Genomic DNA, 23677 nt, shown 5'->3' with positions numbered 1-23677 from the left:
CTCCTTTTAACCAAGCGTTTAAACCACGATGGACTCTATTCTTAGTACTCATTAAATAATAACCTTTCCGAAATATTTAGGAGACAATGTGCTATCGATCATTTGAAGATCATTATCATTCAAAAAAAAAAAAATCACATTCTTTGTCCAACCTCTGAATTTCATTGTTAGTTTGTAGTCTTTATTAAGGTGGTACCTAACACTAAAGGGAGATAACTGTGTAAAATCTTCTAAACGTTTTAATTACGTTGTGTTTCAAGGGAATATTAAACTTCTCAATGATCAAAATAAGTGTTTGTCAAACTACTATATAATCAGTGTATTTTTTCTGATAAAACTGTAGGTTCAATTGTTTTGAAATTTTTATATTTTTGTCAAAGGGTCAAAGTAAATACTTTGTCAAAATTTTATGAAAATTAAACGAGCCAAATGAATGTTAGTGAAAGTTTTGGGTACCACCTTAAATACTGGTAGTCTTTAGAACTGAGGTCGACGTCCCAATGTCAAACAGGTTAATGAAACTCCTTTTTATTGTACATGTATGCACCTAATTTTTTAATTAATGACCTGAATAAAAGGTAACACTTTGCCACAGAAAGCTGAATTACTAGTTCAGTCTAGATTACCGAGGGGTCTAGAGCGATGGACACAGTGCAGACGATGTTTGTCCGATATTCCAATAGCATGACTTCGAATCACGACGAGGGAAGGACAAAACATTTTTTTGGTAAATTTGTAGATTTAACACTGTTCTGCTGAATATTAAGAGTAGTTAAAACTTTTGTTTTTACATGAAATAGAGAAAATATGAAAAAGAAGTCATTTCCGATTTTTTTCCAGGGAGGCCGCGAAAATATGGTTATAATCCATGCAACCATTATTCTGGACCTGTTTGTGGAACGAATGGCAAAACATATTACAGTGAATGCCAAGCTTTTTATTCGTAAGTATAATGTAACTTCAGATTTTCGAGTCTTGTTTCATACCCATTCATACAATATAATATAAAAAAGATGTGTTATAATTGCCAATGAGACAACTGTCCACATCACATGAGACCAAAATGACACAGACATTAACATCTATAGGTCACCGTGCGGCCTTCAACAATGAGCAAAGCCTATACCGCATAGTCAGCTATAAAAGGCCCCTACAAGACAATGTAGAACAATTCAAACGAGAAAACTAACGGCCTTGTTTATGTTACAAAATGATCCTTTTTTGTTATATTTTAACTTTTAGATTTAAAGTAGGTCCACTCTCAAATATGTGGACTTCTATTGGTTTAATTACATCATGTAGTATCTTTACATACATGTATGCTCATTTCGTTTAAAGACATATATCGGATAACATTTTGGAGCATTTCCCTCCACTAACATATTGTAAACAACAGGATAATCTGTTGAAATTATGCCAATACCTCACACTTTTATCATACACACAACTGCTCCATATATAAATGTTGTACTCTTTCATAGATAAAATGATCACTTCCGTGAACGTAGAAAGATTCGCCCTATACAGGTTTGTTTTTATTGCGATTAAATTGATTAACCGTCGGGGTCCATGGAATAATAAGGATTAAGGTTTTTAAAATTAAATCGTATCTTTAATATTGTAGTATTGTCTAATGTTTGTGAATTGCACTGTATTCAGTTTTTGATATTATTGAATTATATATACATATATTTTTCTATATTAGATCAATTTTGATGCTTTAAAACACATTTCGGTATAAGCGTTTGAAAGTCTCCAAAAGTAAAGTTAGTAAAGCTTCTTTCTGATTTATCTGCACAAATACTGCGCTGATTTGTTAAATGTAATTTACTAAACATTTGCTAAAACAGCTTTTTCAACTGTCGTTTTCATTGTCGTAAAGATAAGAATCTACCACGAGCTTGTTAAGATTTGTGTTGTGTCTAGTTTGAAATATATGAAACGTATTCTAAAAATAATCGAAGTTTGATTTGATGGATCTGCGATCAAATTTTTACCACAATAAGCTGTGAGACTTAATGTTTAACTTGAAATTTAAGGCGATATCAAATGTATTATCTCAGCATTATGAAAGTACCATAAATAATGATTACCATTTAAACTTACAAAACCCTCTCAGCAACCAACTTGAGAAAGAAATTTTATAAAATAATTGTATAAAGATTAGTGTAAGATGACCAAACAGTATGAAATTTTGGCTTATAATTAATATCGCCATTTGAGGTGAAATGGAAATTGGTATCACCGACAATTATACCGCATCACCCTATTTGTATATACTAGAAAATTTAAGAAAGAACGAATAATACATTTACATAGGAATGTGAAAGTAAATTGCGCCAAGAGATGTCCCTGTAAGGCGCCTTGTGTATGTAGTAAAGTGTACCGTCCAGTGTGCGGATCAGATGGTAAAACATATGGCAATGATTGTATGGCAAAGTGCGAGTAAGTATGACGTTTACAAGGAGTAAGTATGACAAGGCCACATGTATTGCCCTTGAAATCGAACATACACAAACTATTATAAATCCTTCAAATAACATCCTTCAAAATGTCAAATTCTGAAAAGACTCTGTTGGTTATAAGTGTTTATATTTTCGAATTTTGTCTCACATTTATTCTGATATTAGCAACAGCTTAGTATATATAAAGATATTTTGTGAAGACTTTAATGTGTGTAAAATATCATTTTTAAAGCTGTTGCTCGTTTATAGTTTGACCTAAACCTATGCATAAAATGGCAACTATCGGTCAAATATTATAATTTAAACATGTTTATAACTACAACGTGACATCACAAGTGACCCTTTTGTTCTAAAGTGACAATATTATATTAACATGTCAAGCCATTCAAAACATTATCAAAATTTTGAAACGCTTTAATTAGTTTAAAAGTTTTGCAATTTCAGGGGCATTCCATGATTCTTATCACTCTTTCTCCGTATTGCAATGTGTGAATGCTTGGCAATTTGTAGGAAGTACGAACGGTAAAACTTATGACAATGCTTGTTTAATACAGCGCAAGTATTTATGAAGGGTGAAAGAATTGCAAAGCTTGAATTACAAAGTGCAACTACATACGAAGCGTATTTTTTGCATGGCAAATGCAAGTAAGTACGAAGGTAAAACACTTATGTAAATGTTTGTATGGCAATGCGCGAGTTATTAAGAAGGGTTACATTCAATTAAGCAAGTTCTGTATGTCTCTTTTATCGAGTATAAATGAGGTCTTATCTTTGCTTCGTGCTTACTTGATGAGTCGATTAATTTGACATGGGGTTTTTACAAATTTTCGTATTTTGTGTTGTTACTTCACTATCCCTTTAATTTCTTTAATCAGTAACATAGTGGATTCATAAACAACTACACCATATCCCCATATTTTAAACTATAATATGATGCTGCTATTTTGTTTAAAATGATTGTGTAAAAAGACATTGGCTCATATTTGTATTTTTTCATATTTTATTATATGTATGAAATGACCATTTTAGGCCAAATACTTCAATTTGAACGTTTTCTAAACCCCTCATTTTTAAGATTAGTGTAATCTATGCATTTGTATGTTTAATCAGCATATGAGTTGTATACGTTTTACACTTTCAAGGGACGAACAATTGATATGATCATATTTCCTGTTTTTATCATTTTATTACAACGTTGTTGGTTTATGTATAAAAAATGATTGTAAGTTGGCTAACATGTAACATTTTTAGATAACAGGGCATGTGGTATTCTATGTTGTGATATTATGCTATTGTTTCAGAAAAAGAGAAAAGGTTTAGTACCATTAAAACGTTTAATCCCGATGCAATTGTTTGCACCTGTCCTAAGTCAGGAATCTGATGTACAGTAGTTGTCGTTTGTTTATATAATTTATACGTGTTTCTCGTTTTTTTATATAGAAAGACCGTTGGATTTCCCGTTTGAACGGTTTTACACTAGTAATTTTGGGGCCCGTTATAGCTTTTTGTTCAGTGTGAACCAAGGCTCCGTGTTGAAGGCCGTGCATTGACCTATGATGGTTTACTTTTTTAGTTGTCTCATTGGCACTCACACCACATCTTCTTATATCTATATATGGACTAAACGATAAAGCTAAGGCTACATAATAACACAATGAAACAAAATTAAGTCATCACCACAACAAAGAGTAATTTTATAATAAATCTTTATCTATGAGAGGTGAACAATGTGTTAACACATGTTACAATACATGCAGTCTTAAATATGTGGTCAATTTATAAAATCAATGTGCTATGCAGTTTTAATTAAAAAAAATAAGAATGATTGGTGTTTGCTTAATGCATAAGAGAAAACATTTCATCTATATCTAGGACTAGCTGAAACGAGATTTGAATTATTATATACAGTGGAAAAACACATTATTAAAACAATGCTATCGCATACATATTAGAACAATCTTAAGATTATATATGTAAAACGTTAATCTTATTCAAACATTTCTGGAATAGTTATATATTATATTGAGGATGACGCAAGTTGTTCAATATTAAACATAAGCAATCAAATAGAAAGGTCATGACCAATCTGCATATATATTGATTTATTTTGCTTGGAAGGATAAGGGTATCCTCATATATAACAGATGTTGTAATTTGAAAATATGTACACACGTTTTGCTCTTGGTTGTGAAATAAAAGAAAATTGCAACAGTCGTTGTCTTTTTGAAAAATTTTATTTATGAATTTGATTTTTTTAATCGGTGTGGAGGTGATACCTTTAACAATAAATACCCAATTAAATGCATGTAAGTTTTCAACTGATTTACAGAAACATAGTATAAACTAAAATTGATTAGGTGATCAAAGTACGTGAATTTATTAAAACGTGCGCTGGAAGTAGTTTTTAATAACTGAAGTGTTATTGATATATACTAGATTAAGATAATAGTGAAAGTCATTTTCTGATGAATTTTATACCTTTGCCTTATATTGGAGTGTTGCATCTCTGTCCTAGGTTTAGAGATGCTTTAGATGTTTAACTCCGCATAATTATAGAATCCACTCTGAAGTGAGGAGGATTTAATTAAGTGGTTGCATCTTATTGGTGTATGTCATATTTGTTTTATATTTGTAGTTTTGTAACGAAATCAGACATTTGTTTTCTTCGTTTATATTGTTTGAACGTTTTGTTATGTTGAGGCATTTTAAAGCTTTTATGCGGTATAACCTACACTTGCTTACTTCTTTCTATGTTACGTTGACTGAAAACATTTCTAGACTCGAGTGGAATTTGAGCTTGTCATAATGTTTAGACACCTGTCTAATGCTAATGACGGTATATTGACCTCAAATGTCTGAAGGTTTTTTTGTTATCCTAAGGAAAGTAAAGGTAAAATGCAACAAGAGGTGTCCATGCAAAAAACCTTGCAGATGTAGCAGATTTAAACGTTTAGTTTGTGGAGCGGATGGTAAAACCTATTGGAACTCATGCAAAGCAAAATGCAAGTAAGATATCAAATAATATTCTGAAAACCATTATTAATGTAAAATAGAGTGGTGATTGGAATAAATGAAACATTTAGAATAATTTGTAATTGGTCAATTAATGTAGTATCATGTTACAATTGAAATACAGGGAGCAATCATATGTGATACTGAACAGTGAGCATTATTTGATTAAATAGCGTTGAGAGACTATATTGTCACGTCGATATGATATGGATCTTTAACGTTTTAATGTACAGAGTAATATAAACTAGAAAACATTGTCATACTGGTTGGGTGGTGTTGTTTATTGAGCCTTAAAAAAATGCGTTAAACCTACTTGAACATGACAAACTGTGACAAGTCTAAAAATAATCTTGTATGATTGACTATTCATTGCTGAATGTTCAATTTGAACTAATCACAGATCGTTTTCATACCTCCTCCTTTGTAATATTATTACAAATGAATAGTGTTTCTGTACACTAATAATATATGCTACTTAGCATGTCATTAGGTTCTTGTGTCTTGGGAAGTCATTGCAATCTCCTTCTAATATAGAATTTTAAGTTGACTAAAGTCCACTGGTAAACACACATAAGACTGAAACGGTCATTTTGGTCTTCATAGCTCTCGAAAGAATGAACAATAAATTATAAGGTCATTTGCATTTTTCAATCACTTTTTTTTTACCAACTGCGGTAGATTAAGTACATTTACTTGTCAGGTAATTCGACTGCAGTCAACTTAGATCAGTTCTGTTCATTTTAAGACTCTTCAGTTGTTTCTTTCCCGTCAAAATTCACAATTAATTGAATTGTTTGAAAAGATACTGAACATTTCTGACTTGACTGCTCGCGAATCGTCTTAACAGTACTACAAATCAGCACTGTTGAATATGACTTAATGAAATATTGTTCAGACTTTTCAAATAAACATAATATTAAATTGACTGTTACACTCCGGTTAAAATTGAACGTTTGTACACTCGGTCAGATTTTATCTGGCAAACTGTTAAGACACCTGTCTTATCATACGTATGTTGATAACCGAAGAATGATGTCCAAATGTGTTCAATTTTGTTTTTTGACCCAAGGAAAATAAAGGTTAAATGCTACAAGAGGTGTCCATGCACAAAATCTTGCAAATGTAGAAGAATTAGAAGATATGTTTGCGGAGTGGATGGTAAAACCTATAGAAACTCATGCAAAGCAAAATGCAAGTAAGATGTCAACTGGTATTCAGAAAACAAGTATACACTTAATTATAGTGTAACTTCGATAAATGAAACTATAAAAAAGAACAAAGACTGAATCAAACTTTTGAAAACCATGATACCATGGACATAATTTTAGAGTAATATATGATAATAAAAAGTGGCATTTATTTGTTAGTGTAATGGGTCAAATTGCATTGAAAAAATAAAAAAAAAAAATATTCGGGTCTAATTAGGAAAGGTAACTCCACAATGCATTGACAAATCGATACAAAATTAGTATTAGTTTGAACCGGTGTTCGATTTGCCGTAAAATAAACCTGTTTTAAACCTACATTTGAATGTATCACAGTCTCTGATATATTCCCGAATATGCCTAATATGATTGACTGTTCAATGATATATCATATATACCTTCTCATTTGTAATTTCATTACACATATATTATTACATGTAAACAAAATGGAATAAATTAGTTGACATGTAACTTTTAAAAAATAACAGAATACGGAGCTTACGTCAACGAGAACGCAACCCAACAATATAATAAATAATGAATCATTACAACACCCAAAAGTAATTTTAAAATTAATCTAAATTTTTGAAAAGTAACATATGCAATTGAAATTAATACCTTGTCTTCTTTAGTATGCGATTACTTTATAAAAGCAATGTCCTATGAAATGTAATACTAAAAAAAGACTTCTGATCGTTGCTTGCTGAATGTTTAATGGTTAATATGTCACGTTTATCTAGGTCAACTTAAACGCCACCAAAATTTATGTTCAGCTTAGAAAAACACAATAATCAACCGAACACTCACAAGCACATTTAAACAAAGCATATACATGTAAACAATAACTTTGTTCACATTTCTACCCTAGATGGATTTATAACTTGAAATGTAATATTTACAAATATCTATAGTAATTATTGTATCTTAAACGCCACTTGTTTTTTTTCTTTCTCGTCTTTGTGTTGTGTTGCTGCTTTATTGACTTATTCCCCTTATTTGCTTTCATACTATTTGACATCGAGGCGGACACAAGATGTTCAGTATAACACATACGCAATCAAACCAAAACTTACCTGCATATTTTATGTATAATTATTGGAAGATAATGCATTTTGGTTTAGGTTAATAACACAACATTCCATAAACTAGAGATTTTCTTATTTAACAAATATACACCTGTTTTTATTTGCCTCGGAAAATAAAATAAAATACCCAGAGTTGTTGTCTATGTTCAAACCTTACATATCTTATATTTTCATATCAGTTTACGGTGAGGATGGTAATACCTTTAGCAATGAATGCATGGCTAAATACAATTAATGATATGATTAGAATACGACAAATTATAAAAACGTACGCCTAATTAACTTTTGATAACCGTATAATTGTTGACATACTAATAATAAAGATAACAGGTTCATACAGCTGAATTTAAAAGTTAGTACTTATGTTGTGCTGTTACATTTATAACACAAGTTGAAGGAATCATTCGGTCCCCAAAAATGATAGAAAGAGGTATTTCATATTCCTGTTTTAAGTCAGGAACCTGTAGTTGTTTATGTATATCATACTTTTTTTACCTAATTCAGGTCGTTGGTTCCCTCGTTCAAATAATTTAGAAAAGAAGTTAAGTCGGGGCTTTTTGCGGCTTCCTATGCAGTATGGCCTATAATTGCTTACATGCACTTCGAGTGCCAGTTGGTCTCAGGTGAACGCAAAATTGCTTGTTTCATTTTAAGACAAGCGTTGGTTTTGAGCTTGACATATTTATGATATTTTAGACACCTGTCTTATTTTAATCACCGTATATTGACATCAAAATGGCATTTGTATTTTTGTCGTCTTAAGGAAAGTAAAGGTAAAATACTACAAGAGGTGTCCACGAAAAAAAATGTGTTTATGTAGAAGATTTAAACGTCGTTTAGTTTGCGGAGTGGATGGTAAAACCTATCGGAACTCATGCAAAGCAAAATGCAAGTAAGATGTCAACTAATATTCAGAAATCAATCATACAATTGAACATCGTTAAAAGAGATAGTTAAAATAAGTGAAAACATAAACATACCATTCACAAAAAAAATCACATATAACAATGGAAATATACTAACTATATTCATATGTGATACCGAACACTGACCATTATTTGTATATTCAATGACTCCTATGGCGTAAAAGGACTTATACATACACCTTCACGTCGGTCTGATTAGAATTTCTTAACTCCACAATCAATCTTGAATAATAACAAACAGATATGGTTCTCATGCTGTGTGGTTTGATGTGCCGTATAAAACCGGGTTTTACCCTACACTATAATATGAGAGTCTGCCATATATTCAAGTTCCAAATATTTCTTGCATACTGTGAACGAGAAAAATTAAACAATAGATCTCAGTTCTATAACCAGGATGCATGATTTTAAATGTAGACTCTCAGCAGTTTATCACAAGATTATATTATAGACTCGGATGTATTTATAGCTTGCCATTTTGTGAAGACACACTTCGATAGTTGATTACCATATAGTGATATCTACATGATGTAGATGTATTAAGTTTTTTTTTATTTGTTGCTGATAAATTGACTTGTAATGGTTATCTCTTTTTCATCTATACTTGTGATGCTTTTTATATATTGACTTAGATGCAATGCGTTTAGTATTACCCGTAAGAAAACACTTGAAATTGTAAGATCATAGTCATCCATAATTTAAACTCTAGTTTTAACAAAAGTCAATTATATTCTTGGCTGTTTCATGATAGAGGGGTGTAAAGTTCATATCTTTTCGTTTGATATCCTATATACATTGTCTTGTGTTGTGTCAAACATGTTTGTTAATGATTATTCATATAGATGATTCTGTTTAGAGTACCCACACCTAGCCTCTGACTGTTGACAATCCTTTTTAAATATTTAAGCATGAACTTGAATATATCTAAGTCAATATGGTTACAAAGAGATGCTTTGTTAAATATGATGCATATTTTTGGCATTTTTTTTTTAGAAAAGTGAAAGTAAAGTGCAACAGGAAATGTCCATGTGAAAAACCTTGCATATGTACTAAGATTTTGAAACCAGTTTGCGGAGTGGATGGTAATACATATAGCAATGACTGCACAGCAAAATGCAAGTAAGTTGTCGACTGATATACGGAATATAATTTTTAATTAAGATTAAAGCGGTGATGACAAAAAAAGAGAAACTGTCAAAATGTTCACTATTGTTTGATAACTGTGAATATGACGTATTTGATAGAAAGGGAAGATTACTATGTCATATATCTTTTAAACAGTGGCCATTATTTGTAATGTAATAATTCATATTGCATTAAATTACAGGATTTATTGATACAGATAAACTAGTCGTTTTCGGTATTTCAACTCTGCTTGACACATTTTACGAGAACAATCCGTTGTCTAGTCCATGCGACCATTTGTCCTTTTGGCCGTCCCGTATCAACTTAAAGAGATGTTTTTAACCAATCCATCATGAGTTGTTGTCCAATCAATATTAGTACACATGTTGATTATGATATGAACGTTTTGAATTTATTTTTTGAACCTCCACCAGATAATATGAACTGACCTTGTTGTCCTATGTAGAATCATTCTTCTCTTAAATTAAAAGTTAGTGCATTTTTAATGTCCTTCGCAAAAAAGTGAAAAGATGCAAAAATCAAGACAAATATTCAAGTAAAATTTTGAAGAAAAAAATCGAAAAATTGCGATCTTGACACAAGACACAAACAACAAATGAAGGGAAAATGTAACCTCGTATCAACCAAATCAGGGAGAAACTCAGATGCGTCTGAAGGGCCACTTCCTGTTTCAATTGTCACACTTCTCGTCCTCCATGTATGATAGACCGTGATAAAAAAATACCTGTAGGGTTAGTTAATAATAGCGAGTCCGTTAGTGAAAAAACATACTTAAGCGCCTCTTTTTTTAGCCTGGACAATACACGTGACACATATTACTAATATCGGTATCGGATTAGATCCTGAACGTCTGTAGAATTATTGATAATATTAATAGTGGGGATATTAAAAGGGCCTGAAATGGTTTAATTTGTAATCAACATCGTCAATAAAGTTCTTTTTGTAATCGTCGTTTTAACAATATATATGCCGTCAACAAACTTGACCTCGTCTTTTAGTAGTATTATATATTTCGTCCATCCATGTAGACATTAACTTGTCATGTGTGAAACATTTTTGTAAAAAATGAGAATCTGTATATATTGTTATGTTTAGTTTAAACATATTTATTTATAGTGGATTCGGAAACAAGTTTTTCAACTTATATTAATCCCTTTCAACTTTGTGGATGCAAGTGCTGCCTTGTAGCGGCATTAGCCTACTCTTTTTCGAAATCTACAAGGGTGTAATTTACGTGCAAGAGATATGACTCTCCCTTACACGTGTCAGCCATTTATCGTCCCCTTCCGACGCACTATCATCGTTTACTCAAGACCATACTCGCAAAATGGTGTCAAGGGAGAGCCAAAAATTCAGTCTCTGAAATTTTCATCCCGGAACGGGATTCGAACCAGAGACCGTTTTGTTAGTAGTCCTGTGTACTTTCCACTACACCACAGATCTTACTCTTACTCTTATATATAGCAATGACTGCTATTATTATGTTGAAGGGACCCACACTTAGCCTCTGGTTGTTGGCAATCCTCTTTGAATAAATACAGCATCAAACTGAATTTATTTTAGTCAATATGTTAACGAAGACACGCTTTGATAACTAATATTCACACGTTTTGCATTTTTTTTTCAGAAAAGTAAAAGTAAAGTGCAACAGGAAATGTCCATGTGAAAAACCTTGCATATGTACTAAAATTTTCAAACCAGTTTGCGGAGTGGATGGTAATACATATAGCAATGACTGCACAGCAAAATGCAAGTAAGTTGTCGACTGATATACGGAATACAATTTTTATAAATATATATATATTTTGTCCAGCCATAAGATAACCAATCAATGACATAGCAAGACGTAAGGCAGTCTCAAGAAATTAGTTTGTAATAATTTTGGATTCAAATTCAATTCGACTATAACTTCTGAAGAATAAGATTGAACAATATGTATTGCATCACTTCATAAAACTTTCATATTTTTATTTATAGTTTTCACAGCATTTGCTAGCTATATTTGTAAATGTAGTTGTAATTAGATGTCTTTCCGTTTTTTCTGTTCTCAATGCTCCTCAACTACGTGCGTGCCTTCATTTTGCATTTTAACTTTCTGGATTCGAGTTTCGAGTGCATTGCTTTACGAAACGCGCATACCCGTCTGACATACAAATTTATAGGATGGGTACATTTAATGAATCAATTGTGAAACTGGTATCAGGCGTAAATATACACTACAAATAAATTACTTTAAATATGTAGAAAGCAAACGTATACCCAATTCAAAGTCATATAGGATTTAAAGTGCCATAATGGAAAACATATTAATAATAATTTCAAGTTGCATAACGTGAATTGGGTCATGTAAACTTTTGGCAAATATAGCATTAAGCACCGTCAGTGTGATGAGACGTAACCGTTACATGTGAATAAAACACATTTTATCTCTATTCATATCATCAGAAACAATCAGTCTTATAACAATTGAAATCTCCATCTTATGTGTTGATGTAAATGTCTTTTGGTTTTACAAGTCTTTGTTTACTCCTTGGTTTTGATTGTTATTGTCTTATTCTAAACAGTCGAAGAAAGGTTTTCTATTGATGTCTTTGTTTATTGTTTTTCATTCTTATTTAGTTTCGTTGTAATCATGCATATAAAGAATTTCATCATTTATCATGTCTCTCTTTTGCTTTATTTTAGAAAGGTCAGAGTAAAGTGTCAAGGTTCTTGTCCTTGTAAACCGCCATGTACATGTCCACGTATATTAGCACCTGTTTGTGGAATTAATGGAAAACAATACGCAAACAAATGTTTAGCAAAATGCGAGTAAGAAATGTCGTTTTTTATTCCTTTAATATAAGAATAAAAAGACGTAATATGATTGCAAATAAGACAGTTCTCCACAAGAGACCAAACGACATAGAAGTGAACAACTTTAGGTCACCATGCAGCTTTCGACATTATAAAACGCACCCGCATAATCATTACTCATATAAAAGAACCCAAAATTGTATAGCGAAGACGGTTTTGCTCTTGATAAAATTGACAAAACAACTTTTATTTGCAGTTGACACCACATAAGTAAAAGAGGGGCAAAAGATACCAGAGGAACAGTCAAACTCATCAATCGAAAATAAACTGACAAAACGCCTTGACTAAAAATGAAAAATACAAACAGACAAATAACATGAATAATAGTACACAAAAAAACCAACATATAAATTTAAAGAATGAGCAACATCAAAAACGGGGGGTTGATGAAAGAGAAATATACCTTGTTTCAAACTGTCCCTATTAATATATTGTTATAAAACTGAAATGAATTTTGAACTTTCCATTTTTCTTTCTTAATTTTTCTGTGCAGTTCAAACATCTTTCTATCCACTGATTATTTTTTTCTTAGTTTTGACCTTTATCTGCAATACTGTGTATTCATTAATTTTCGTGGATTAAGAATATTTATTTGTTTTTTTATTTCGTCTTTTATCTTAAACTCGTAATTTACCTTTACCAACAAGATAAACGAAAATATATATCCAACGAATAATAAGAAATACGCCGAAGTGCGATGGTGGTAACGCTGAAGTCCGATGGTCTACACAAACCTCATTTGCTAAGCTTTTCTTGACGATGTATAAGTCAATGTAGATTAGAGACTGACATGGGGAATGTGTGAAAGAGACAATAACTCGACCAAAGAGTAAAAAAAAAAAAAAAACTACCGAAGGCCACCAAACGGTGGTTCATCAACACAGCGAAATAAGCCCACACCTGGAGACTGACTTTAGCTGGTCAATAAACTCAAAAGTGTACTAGTTCAATAAAAATGAACTTCATACTTTACTCCTAATCCTAAAAATGAACTAAAATTTAAAAAACATACAAGACCACCAAAGGCCAGAGGTTCCTGACTTTGCACAGGCACAAAAATATGACGGGTTTAAACATGATTAGTGGAAAATCAACGCAGTTCCCCTATACCTCTAGCCAATGTAGATAAAAAAAAAACACATTAATACACACCGTAAAACTCAGTTTAAAAGAAGTGAGTGTCCGATGTCAGAATAAGTAACAAAAGTAACTAATTGTTAAAAAGGACTACTAGCAGTAACTGACATGATACGGGTCTGATAATATTTTAATACTACGCGAAACGTTGAATACGTTTTTGGTGGATAGGGGAAATCTGCAAAGGATTCTGTTTAACGTGCGTGACATTCTCTCAATACATTCGGGTCTGCAGACGAAATGTCTTCATTAAAATGATTATACACGAGGCACTCATAAGAGAAACAACGTATAGGCCTAGGTAAAATAATAATCTAGAATTATGTCCACATGTAGGAAATCGAAGAGTACGAGCTCATTTAGTATGTAACTGTATTAAAGGACCGCAAAATACAATAATGAAAATAAATTAAAAAAATAAATATGAAAAAATCTACTTATAATGATAAGTTGACGTCTGTAGAAAGGAGGTTTAACTAGCGATCATGCGTCAAATAGACCATCGCACATCAGCGTACGAACCATCGCACTTCGGCGTAGAGCATCGCACTTCAGCGTGACCGTCGCACTTCCGCATCCCCACCGCACGTTCGAGTCCTACATATATATAAATAAAAGCTTCAGTTAATATAAAAAAAGAAGATGTGGTATGATTGTTAACATGGTCAATGAGACTACTCCTTCACAAGAGACCAAGTGACACAGAAATAAACAATTTGGATTGATATATATATTTTTCAATGTAATATTCTATGAAATCAAAACACCGTAAACATTTTTAATATGAATTTGTCTTCTTCACAATAAATATGCATAATCTACATACATTAATCATCAATCATCAATCCTCGGGTGAGTCCTCTACTCTCCTTAGATGAAGGTACGGAATCGGCCGAGTTGTGACGAATGATACACTCATCAATCGGCAATCCTCGGGTGAGTCCGATACTCTCCTTAGATGAAGGTACGGAATCGGCCGAGTTGTGACGAATGATACACTCATCTCATCAAATGTGTGATACTTATTTAATGAACTTAAGTTTGTTTTGTTATTTGACGATTTGTTTGTCTTTACAGAAACGTTAAAGTCGATTGTCATGGTAAATGTCCATGCTCTTGTATAAATTACTGTCCCCGTAAAGGGACACCTAGCTGTGGAGGAGATGGCATAACATATATAACAGCCTGCCATGCAAAGTGCGCGTAAGTAAACTAGTAGTGTACAATACCAATGGAACATTACAACCTCATAAGTGGATAACACTTGGCAATACATGTATAACAGCCTGCCATGCAAATACGCGTAAGTAAACTAGTAGTGTACAATACCAATGGAACATTACAACCTCATAAGTGGATAAAACTTGACAACGCCGACGTAAAATTCCAAAGTGTACAAAAAAGACAAATAAGTACATTAAGGACGACAACGAATACTTTATGTGGTATGGATGTCTTTCTTCATCTTTGATAACAACAAAACAGAGAACTTAGGTCAAGGTTTTCGATCAAGTTACCAAAATTGGATGCAGGAATGCAGATAACGAATGTGAATTTTCATTTAAAAGAACAAAATTTATAAGATTTTAACTTATAAATATTAATATTATACAATTGGTGATTATGTTTGCCTATTTTTTATGTTTTTAAATTGTCATAACTCTGAACTAGTACACTATCTGAAAGATTCTACATGGAATTTTACTATTTTGCATTTCTGAAAGTATTTTTGAAAGCTATCCTCTCGTATTGTTTGTAACAATTCTATAATTAAGTAAAGCTTAGAATTCTAATCACAAAATACATGTTTTCCCCTGTATAATCAAAACAAATTGTGTCATTTTGTAACAATCTGTAGATTGAGAAAATGTTCCATGACCTATCATTTTCAATATATATTTTGAAGAACATTTATCAATATAAAACTATTTTTCGGAAAAGTATGTTCAAATTCTTTTATTTTCTGTTTCTGTAAGCTTAGCTATAAAATGTTATGAAAAGTTTTGAATATTCAAATGTTCCAGACTCTAGAATCTTCAAAGAATAATAAAGAGTGACTTTACCATCAGAAATAGTAAAAACATAATATAAAATAGCCAATAAAATACTCACGCCTTTAGACAAATCGTTTAGATTTGCAACAAGTAGCCAATTGACTACACAATCAACTTCCAATATTGCATTTATATTGTTAAAATACATACTTAAGGATGTACTGCTTTGAAGCGATTCTGCACTTTATTTTAACGGGAAAACACGTTTCGAAATCGTTTCTGGGCTAGTTTTAATAACATAAGCACGCTATAAATTGTGTTGATCAAATAAAAACAACAGGAGTATATATACAGCTTTTCAAAAGTCATAAATCAATTGAGCATGTTGAGAGAAAACAAATCCGGTTTAAACCAAAAACCGAGGGAAACATATACACCATAAGTAGTAAAAATGAAACAACAGAAATACTGAAGTGCAACAAAAAAAAAACTATTGTGAATCGAAATGGACAATCACCTTAATCATGATGACTCAATCCAAAAATCGACAAACAAAATAGTTCTCAATTGAAACAACTAACCGCGAATATAAAACATTTATTTTAAAAATCTCATGAATTAAAATTAATCTTACAGGTGTGCTGCCTTTCAAAAACTCTGTGTGAATAAAAGTGAGATCCAATTTACAAGGATAAAAAGTACTTTTAAAGTTGATATAAGTCATTTTAAGCTGTCTGACTTATAGTTAGAAATGTAGTATAGCCGTGTAATAACATGATTAGTAAACTTTATCAAGTTCTCAAATTATTTTTCATCTATAAAGGGGTCAGAAGATACAATGTACTAAGCCTTGTCCTTGTCCGCCGGTTTGTAAATGTTCCAAAGATTACAGTCCTGTTTGTGGTGAGAACAAGAAAACTTATGTCAATTCATGCGTGGCGAAATGTAGGTAAGTATTTACATAGCGACATAACGTTAATGATGAGTCGTACACTGTGAGAGGTTTAGCGCTATACACCCAGGTTCAATCCACCATTTTCTACATTTGAAAATGCCTGTACCAAGTCAGGAATACGACAGTTGTCCATTCGTTTTTGATGTGTTTTGTCATTTGATTTTGTCATGTGATTAGGGACTTTCCAATTTTATATTCCTCGGAATTTAGTATTTTTGTGATTTTACGTTTTACATTTGTCAATGTCATAATGTTCAATAGAAACGCATGTACCAATTAGAAAACAAACTAATTTTAAAAATCTGCACCGAATCACAGACTCCTAAGCTGATAATACCCTCAAAGACAAATAGTCCATGCACTTATAACGATATCGATCCAGTGCAATTGCAGTTGAGGTTTTGTCTTTGACGCATCTTCATATTTCAAACAGACCTCAACAATTTAAACTGATAACCAAATTACCTTATCTATAATCATAAAATTAATTAAAAGCAAACTTTTGGTGATAGTGGTATAAAATTATCCTGTTGAAAAATTGACTACGAATATAGATAAAAGCTATAACATTTCCTTAATATATATAGCTTGTAGCGTAAAATATTCATGACGTGTACTTCTGTAATATATATTCAAAATAACAGGAACATCAGCAACACGTCTGACAAACGATTTCCCTGTAAAAGATTTGGTATCAGAATGGCTGTCTTTCCTTATAAAAGGGTTTGTTCTGATGCATAACGTGAAGAGCTATCGGTAGACCAGTTTGGAAATTAAGATATTTCTATATTACAAATTAACGATAAAAAACGAATATTAACCTATTTCAAACCATCAGTGTTAATCCTTTATCAGACGATAGTTACAGCATATACATGTACTTATAATTCGAAGTAACCATGAAAATATACTTTCTGTGATGTTATTCATCTTGGCAATTGTGAGAGGATCTTAAACGATATAATCAATTACTTTCACACAAGAGCGAGATCTATATTAGACATCGTCTTTGTAATATACATTGACGACTCCATATCAACAGTGTAGCATTAGCATTTTTTTCATTTGACGTATTGATAAAAAATTATTTTGACATACAAGGGTACAACAGCCTCATAGATACGATTTCTAACATACCATTTACGCCTTCAATTCTCTATTTAAATTGTATTTAAATGTCATAAAGGTTTTAAAATTATTAATTCTGAGGTTAACGTTTCAGACATGTCTGTGAAAGTTGACAATAATTTAACTACTGGCACTTTATTATAAATGTGTAGCATTTGATAAATGGTAGATTTAAAGGTCTCGACTAACCCTCCACTATATCTTATATTATATTTGTTATATATGACTAGTTTGTGAACAGCTTCCAAAGCTTTCTCAATCTGTATCCAAAATTTGAACTTATCTTGTTATAGATATAAGAATATGTGGTATAGACTCCAAGTCATAACTACATTTGTTTATTAGTAGGCGATAGCAATTGCAGTTAAAAAATTGTACTTTTAAGATATGAGAGCAACTTTTTCCACAATGATCAAAATTTTCAGAAAAGTTGCTGTAAAATGTCCCGGCAAATGTCCATGCACGTGTGAAAGACAATGTCCCAAAAATATTCAACCAGTGTGTGGTGTTGATGGGAAAGACTATGCTACTGAATGCCATGCAGATTGCGCGTAAGTGTTAAATACAATATTTTATACAACCAAACACGCATGGGACATCTAATTTATTTTGATCTGTCACTTTCCATTTATATGCCAGTTCAAAAAAGTGATGTGACAGTAATCCTGTTATCTATGATGAGTTTATATATCAATAGTTAATTAATCTCTCAAATGTTTTTATCATCGCTTATCTCTTAACTTATTATTCAATGTGTTTTGGTTCAAATTTTCGTGTTAAGTGTATTCAACTCATCTCGCATGAGTTATTCTGCATAAATGTTAAATTAAATATTTATTCAAAATTAAAGAAAAACATTCAACTTTCAGATGAGTGGTTTTATTTGATCATGAAGCTGGGTTATATTATGTTTCAATAATGTCTTAAGGCTTTTTGTCATTCATACACTTCTAAGATTAAAACTTCTGAACGGTTAATGACACAACTTGACAGTTATGTTTGAAATAACCAGTATAACAAAGAAAAGAAAAAAAGCCAGATTAAGTTATACAACGAAACACTATTCGTAAGATGCAATACCGCCAAATCATTGTCAAATCCGGTTGCAATCGAAAATTTGTCGAAACAAATACTCTTTTCAATTTTGACAGTTTTAGGAAATCTATTCAACGTTTCATTGCAGTAAACATTTTCTTAGTCATAAACATTTATCTTGGGTGTTTCAAAGCATTTTTTTTTGTGTTTCTATAAAAAAAAAAAAAAAAAAAAAATGGAAACTTGATTGTTTTTTGCTACAATGGTATAGATATATAACTTGGTTATCATTTTATGCAGTCCAATAATAAATAAAATAAAACTAACTGCAGATTAATTATTATTCGTTGGATACCAATTATCGTGGTTTTTGTTGATACAGGTGAAACACGAAGTGAAATGTTCAACGAATAACATATTTTCAAAAGGCTTTGTATACAGAGAACGGCAAATCCTCAGAATTAAGGAACCACGAATATGCAAGTTTTCAGCAATCCACAAATGCTGATACCCTTGAAAATAAATGAAATCACAATACAAATTATTTTTCAAAGGAAAGGTCTTGTTCTTGCTCAAATGTTGTAGTATTACAAATTAATCATTAATTAACGTCTAATTAACAATGTGAACTATCTATTTAAAGTTATAGTGGTCAAAAGTAGATCTTAAAATTAAATGAACAATAGTTTAAAATGATAGTAAGATATTGAAACAGTATAGAACTCTGGAAAGTAAATTTGTCGTAAAACTTTTTAAGGAAACCTTTTTTTTTCACTCATTTAAATTTGAGCAGACTACTTGCTTGTTTGAACACAATATAGTTATATAGTTTGCAGCATTAAGAAAATGCACATTAAAAAAACCTTTTGTCGTAGCTTCCACCTAGAAATTGTTGCAGATGTAAGTCGAAAATAGAACTTTACAACAAAAGCGAAAAAAATTAGTTTCTAAATTATGAACTTTTCGTTTCTATGTAGAAAAGTTCCAGCATAATTGATACGATATTCCAGGGCTTACATTTTCTATAACGATTTACTTGATAGATTGGCGCTGCTCAGAATGAACCTCTCAAATCAAAAATACAAAATGGTGAAGTTAAAATCCCCTCTTTGTATATTTTACGGGCGCCATCACGAGTTGGTTTACCGTTTAAGAATATCCGTTTCACAAATGAACAAATGTTCCAACTAAAATTCAGTCAACATTGTCACAAATAGACCTATTAACGGATTTGTACAAGCATGAGCTACATGACGGGTTGTCAGTTTATTTTTAACTTGTGCGTTTGAATATAAATGTCCAGTTCTTAACTAAAAAGAAAATAGGTCAGAATAAAAAACAACAACAATTAAATCAGAAACAAAATTAAAACCAGTATGAAAATCTAAGAAATATCTTTTGTCAACTCGATATTATGATATGTTGGCTTCCAATCTTTATATTTGGTCCTCAATGCTCTTCAACTTCGTAAATTATTTGGCTTTTTTAACGTTTTTGGATTCGAGCGTCACTGATGAGTGTTTTGTAAACGATATGCGCGTCTGGCGTAAATACAAATTTTAATCTTAATATCTATGATGAGTTTATTTCGGATTTTGTCTGGTGCTTCGTCCGTTTCTGTGTGTGTTACATTTTAATGTTGTGTCATTGTTCTCCTCTTATATTTAATGCGTTTCCCTCAGTTTTAGTTTGTTACCCCGATTTTGTTTTTTGTTCATGGATTTACGAGTTTTGAGCAGCGGTATACTACTCTTGCCTTTTTGTATTTCCTTATATTTAAAACAAAAAAATATACACATTATTTATTAGCATATTTGTTGAGCCCACAGTTAATACATATACATTTATATGGTTGATTATATTTCAGTGACGTTGATGTAGGGTGTCAAGGAAAATGTCCATGTGTAGTCACGTGTGAAAGTAAATGTAAACAGACAGGAAGTCTAGTTTGTGGTGTGAATAAACAGGAGTATTCCTCCAGATGTCTTGCCAATTGCGCGTACGTTTCTATCTACTAACGAAACAAATGAGTAATTCTTTTATATGTCTTTGATTGGCAGGTAGAAATATGAGAAAATGAATAAATTTTGTCACGCTAACGTTAAATTTCTGTATATTTTAACATTTTTTATATTATTTAAATTTTTATAACGAAGACATTACAATTGAAGGAGATGTGGATATCATTTCAATGAGACGATAACATAAGAAACGAAGAAAGTACGGAGGTCAACACGACTATGTTATAGAGTGTGCTTATTTTAAGTTTTTTGTCGTATAACATGCATGTGCCTAGTAATGACATATTAATCAACTAAAAAAAACACTTAGATACATAACGGTAGATCAAACGCCTGCACTTGATTTAATGTTGTATTTTAGTGGTGTCAACAATCACACTTGCACATATTTGTAGAAAAGTTGCTGTTAAGTGTACAGGAATCTGTCCGTGTTCCTGTGAAAGACTGTGTCCCAAAACTAAACAACCTGTGTGTGGTGTTGACGGAAAACAATATGTAAACAAATGTGTTGCGAGATGCGAGTAAGTCTTAGTATTAATAAAACCTCATTGTTTCCACCATGTCGGGCAGTGTTTTTTTTATTACCATTTACACTCTTCGTAGCTGCGATGGTATATAATAAATAAAGGCAACAGTAGTGTACCACTGTTCGAAATTGATAAATCGATTAAAAAAACAAAACAAATCCGGATTACAAACTATAACTGAAGTAAACACATCAAATATAAGAGGAGAACTACGACACAACAGAAACACAATATAGATTATAACACCCACAGAAACGAACTATAATATAACAATGGCCATTTTCCTGACTTGATACAGGACGCTTTAAGAATTAAATAAACGAGTATTCAAGTATAATATTGTGCATTCAAAAATTCAGATATAAGTATAACTTTTATTCAGTTCGAAGGAAGGTCTTAATCTTGCTTTGAGAAAGGAAAACATCATTTTATTAATCATGTGAATATGCAGCGCTTATATGGATTTACTTTCACCAGAACCGCTGTAAGCCGAATATTAAAGAAAAAACTATGATGCATAAGAAGAGAATCATGTAAAGAGCTGTCATACGACTAAAACGGACCTATAAATAACCAATAAAACGAAGGTCAATTGTGCCTTTGTAATCTATAAATGTATGAACAAACATTTTTAGAAAAGTTTGTTATAAATCATGTCAATACCGAAATACTGTCTTCTGAGCTGACGATTCCCTCGGGGACTGATAGTCCACCATCAGCGGTAGCTACCCTAATCCTGAACTACTTTCATCATTCACGACCTTTCAGTAAATATGCTCAGTGTGAAGCTTTTGTTTTATTGGATCGTTGTCAAATTGTCATTGGATCTTCAATGAAACATTGTTGTACCTATTTATCAAATTTAATAACTAAAAACATTGAGATAAACGATATTTGCCCCATTAATTTAAGATTTAAGCTCCAAATATATATATATTGATTGTACTAGTACACGTTATTCACGATTTAGAAGGGAAAAAAAGAATATACCACATGTGGAGCAGATCTGCGTAACCTACTGGAACACATGAGATCACCCCTAGGTTTTGGTGGGGTTCGTGTTGCTTATTCTTTAGTTTTCTATGTTGTTTCATGTGTACTATTGTTTGTATGTTTGTCTTTTTTCATTTTTAGCGATGGCGTTGTCAGTTTATTTTCGATTTATGAGTTTGACTGTCCCTCTGGTATCTAACGTCGTCCCTCGTCATTTACACTGTTTAATCTAAAATGTGTAGCTTTCAAATATGATTTCTCAGTAAGAACTATTAGGTCAAAGAAAAGAAATTGCTACATAGAAAGCATTTAAATCACAAAATGTATCACAGCTGCTTGCCTGAAATCTTCCTTGTATCATATCGTAATAGTTTTAAAGAAATAATTAAAATTATTCTTTAATTGCAGAAAGGTCGCAGTACGATGCAATAAACCCTGTCCGTGTGATTGTGAAGATAGTTGTACAGATTCTAAACCTGTATGTGGGGTTGATGGAACAACGTATAAATCGAAATGCCATGCAACTTGCAAGTAAGATAATACCCATTCAGATCCTTTTTAACGTTGAAGCTATCTAGATATTTGCATTTACATGTAGTTGAATACTTAAATTTACGGTTCATATGTTATCCAGAAAGCAACGAAATAAGATCCGTTGGGATAATTATGAATCTAGACTTTGCAATGTCTTCATCTTAGTTGTATTAGAGCTGTAGCACTTTTATTGGTACTTTTAGTTCAACTTTTGATCATATATTTGGGTTCCTAAATACAATAGGTTATTTTTATTACCCCGAGGTTCTCTAATAAGAAGCCAAGGTTTTAATACAAATAGAGAGGTAGAAAAGTATGTACATTGTATATACTTTCATGAAATACCATAATCTATGTACTAAATGACTGGTTGAACAAGTACGAATGTCACCAATGGACAAAGTAATGGTATAGTGTACTCTACGTAGACTATCAGTCTTATCTAAGTTATTGTGGTCTTTAAATATCTGTTCATATTAGAGACATGAGAAAAAATGATATAGTTTATATTCTACTTTTAAATAATGCCCATCAGATACATTTAAATGCATTTATAAAAGCGGATCAAATGTATTTTAAATATGCGTTCTCTTCTTCTGGTGACAATTTTTAGAAAACATTACACCTGATAAAAACTATAAATACTACATCAACGTTT

At 31.7% G+C, this 23677-nt stretch overlaps 1 protein-coding gene across 1 annotated transcript in view; it reads left to right on the top strand.

The window, feature by feature from the left end:
* LOC143047385 (uncharacterized) overlaps window positions 1–23677 on the top strand; it is a 45519-nt gene that overhangs the window by 138 nt on the left and 21704 nt on the right. Inside the window, exons 2-12 of the mRNA XM_076220415.1 lie at window positions 841–943; window positions 2320–2445; window positions 9687–9812; window positions 11467–11592; window positions 12525–12650; window positions 14910–15035; window positions 16650–16775; window positions 18335–18460; window positions 20812–20943; window positions 21361–21486; window positions 22894–23016. Coding sequence (XP_076076530.1) covers window positions 841–943; window positions 2320–2445; window positions 9687–9812; window positions 11467–11592; window positions 12525–12650; window positions 14910–15035; window positions 16650–16775; window positions 18335–18460; window positions 20812–20943; window positions 21361–21486; window positions 22894–23016 — 1366 coding nt within the window. The remainder of the gene's footprint in view (window positions 1–840; window positions 944–2319; window positions 2446–9686; window positions 9813–11466; window positions 11593–12524; window positions 12651–14909; window positions 15036–16649; window positions 16776–18334; window positions 18461–20811; window positions 20944–21360; window positions 21487–22893; window positions 23017–23677) is intronic.

Source organism: Mytilus galloprovincialis, chromosome 10, assembly GCF_965363235.1.
Source record: "Mytilus galloprovincialis chromosome 10, xbMytGall1.hap1.1, whole genome shotgun sequence".
Classification (NCBI taxonomy): Eukaryota; Metazoa; Mollusca; class Bivalvia; order Mytilida; family Mytilidae; genus Mytilus; species Mytilus galloprovincialis.
This window is presented reverse-complemented; position numbering and strand designations above follow the sequence as displayed.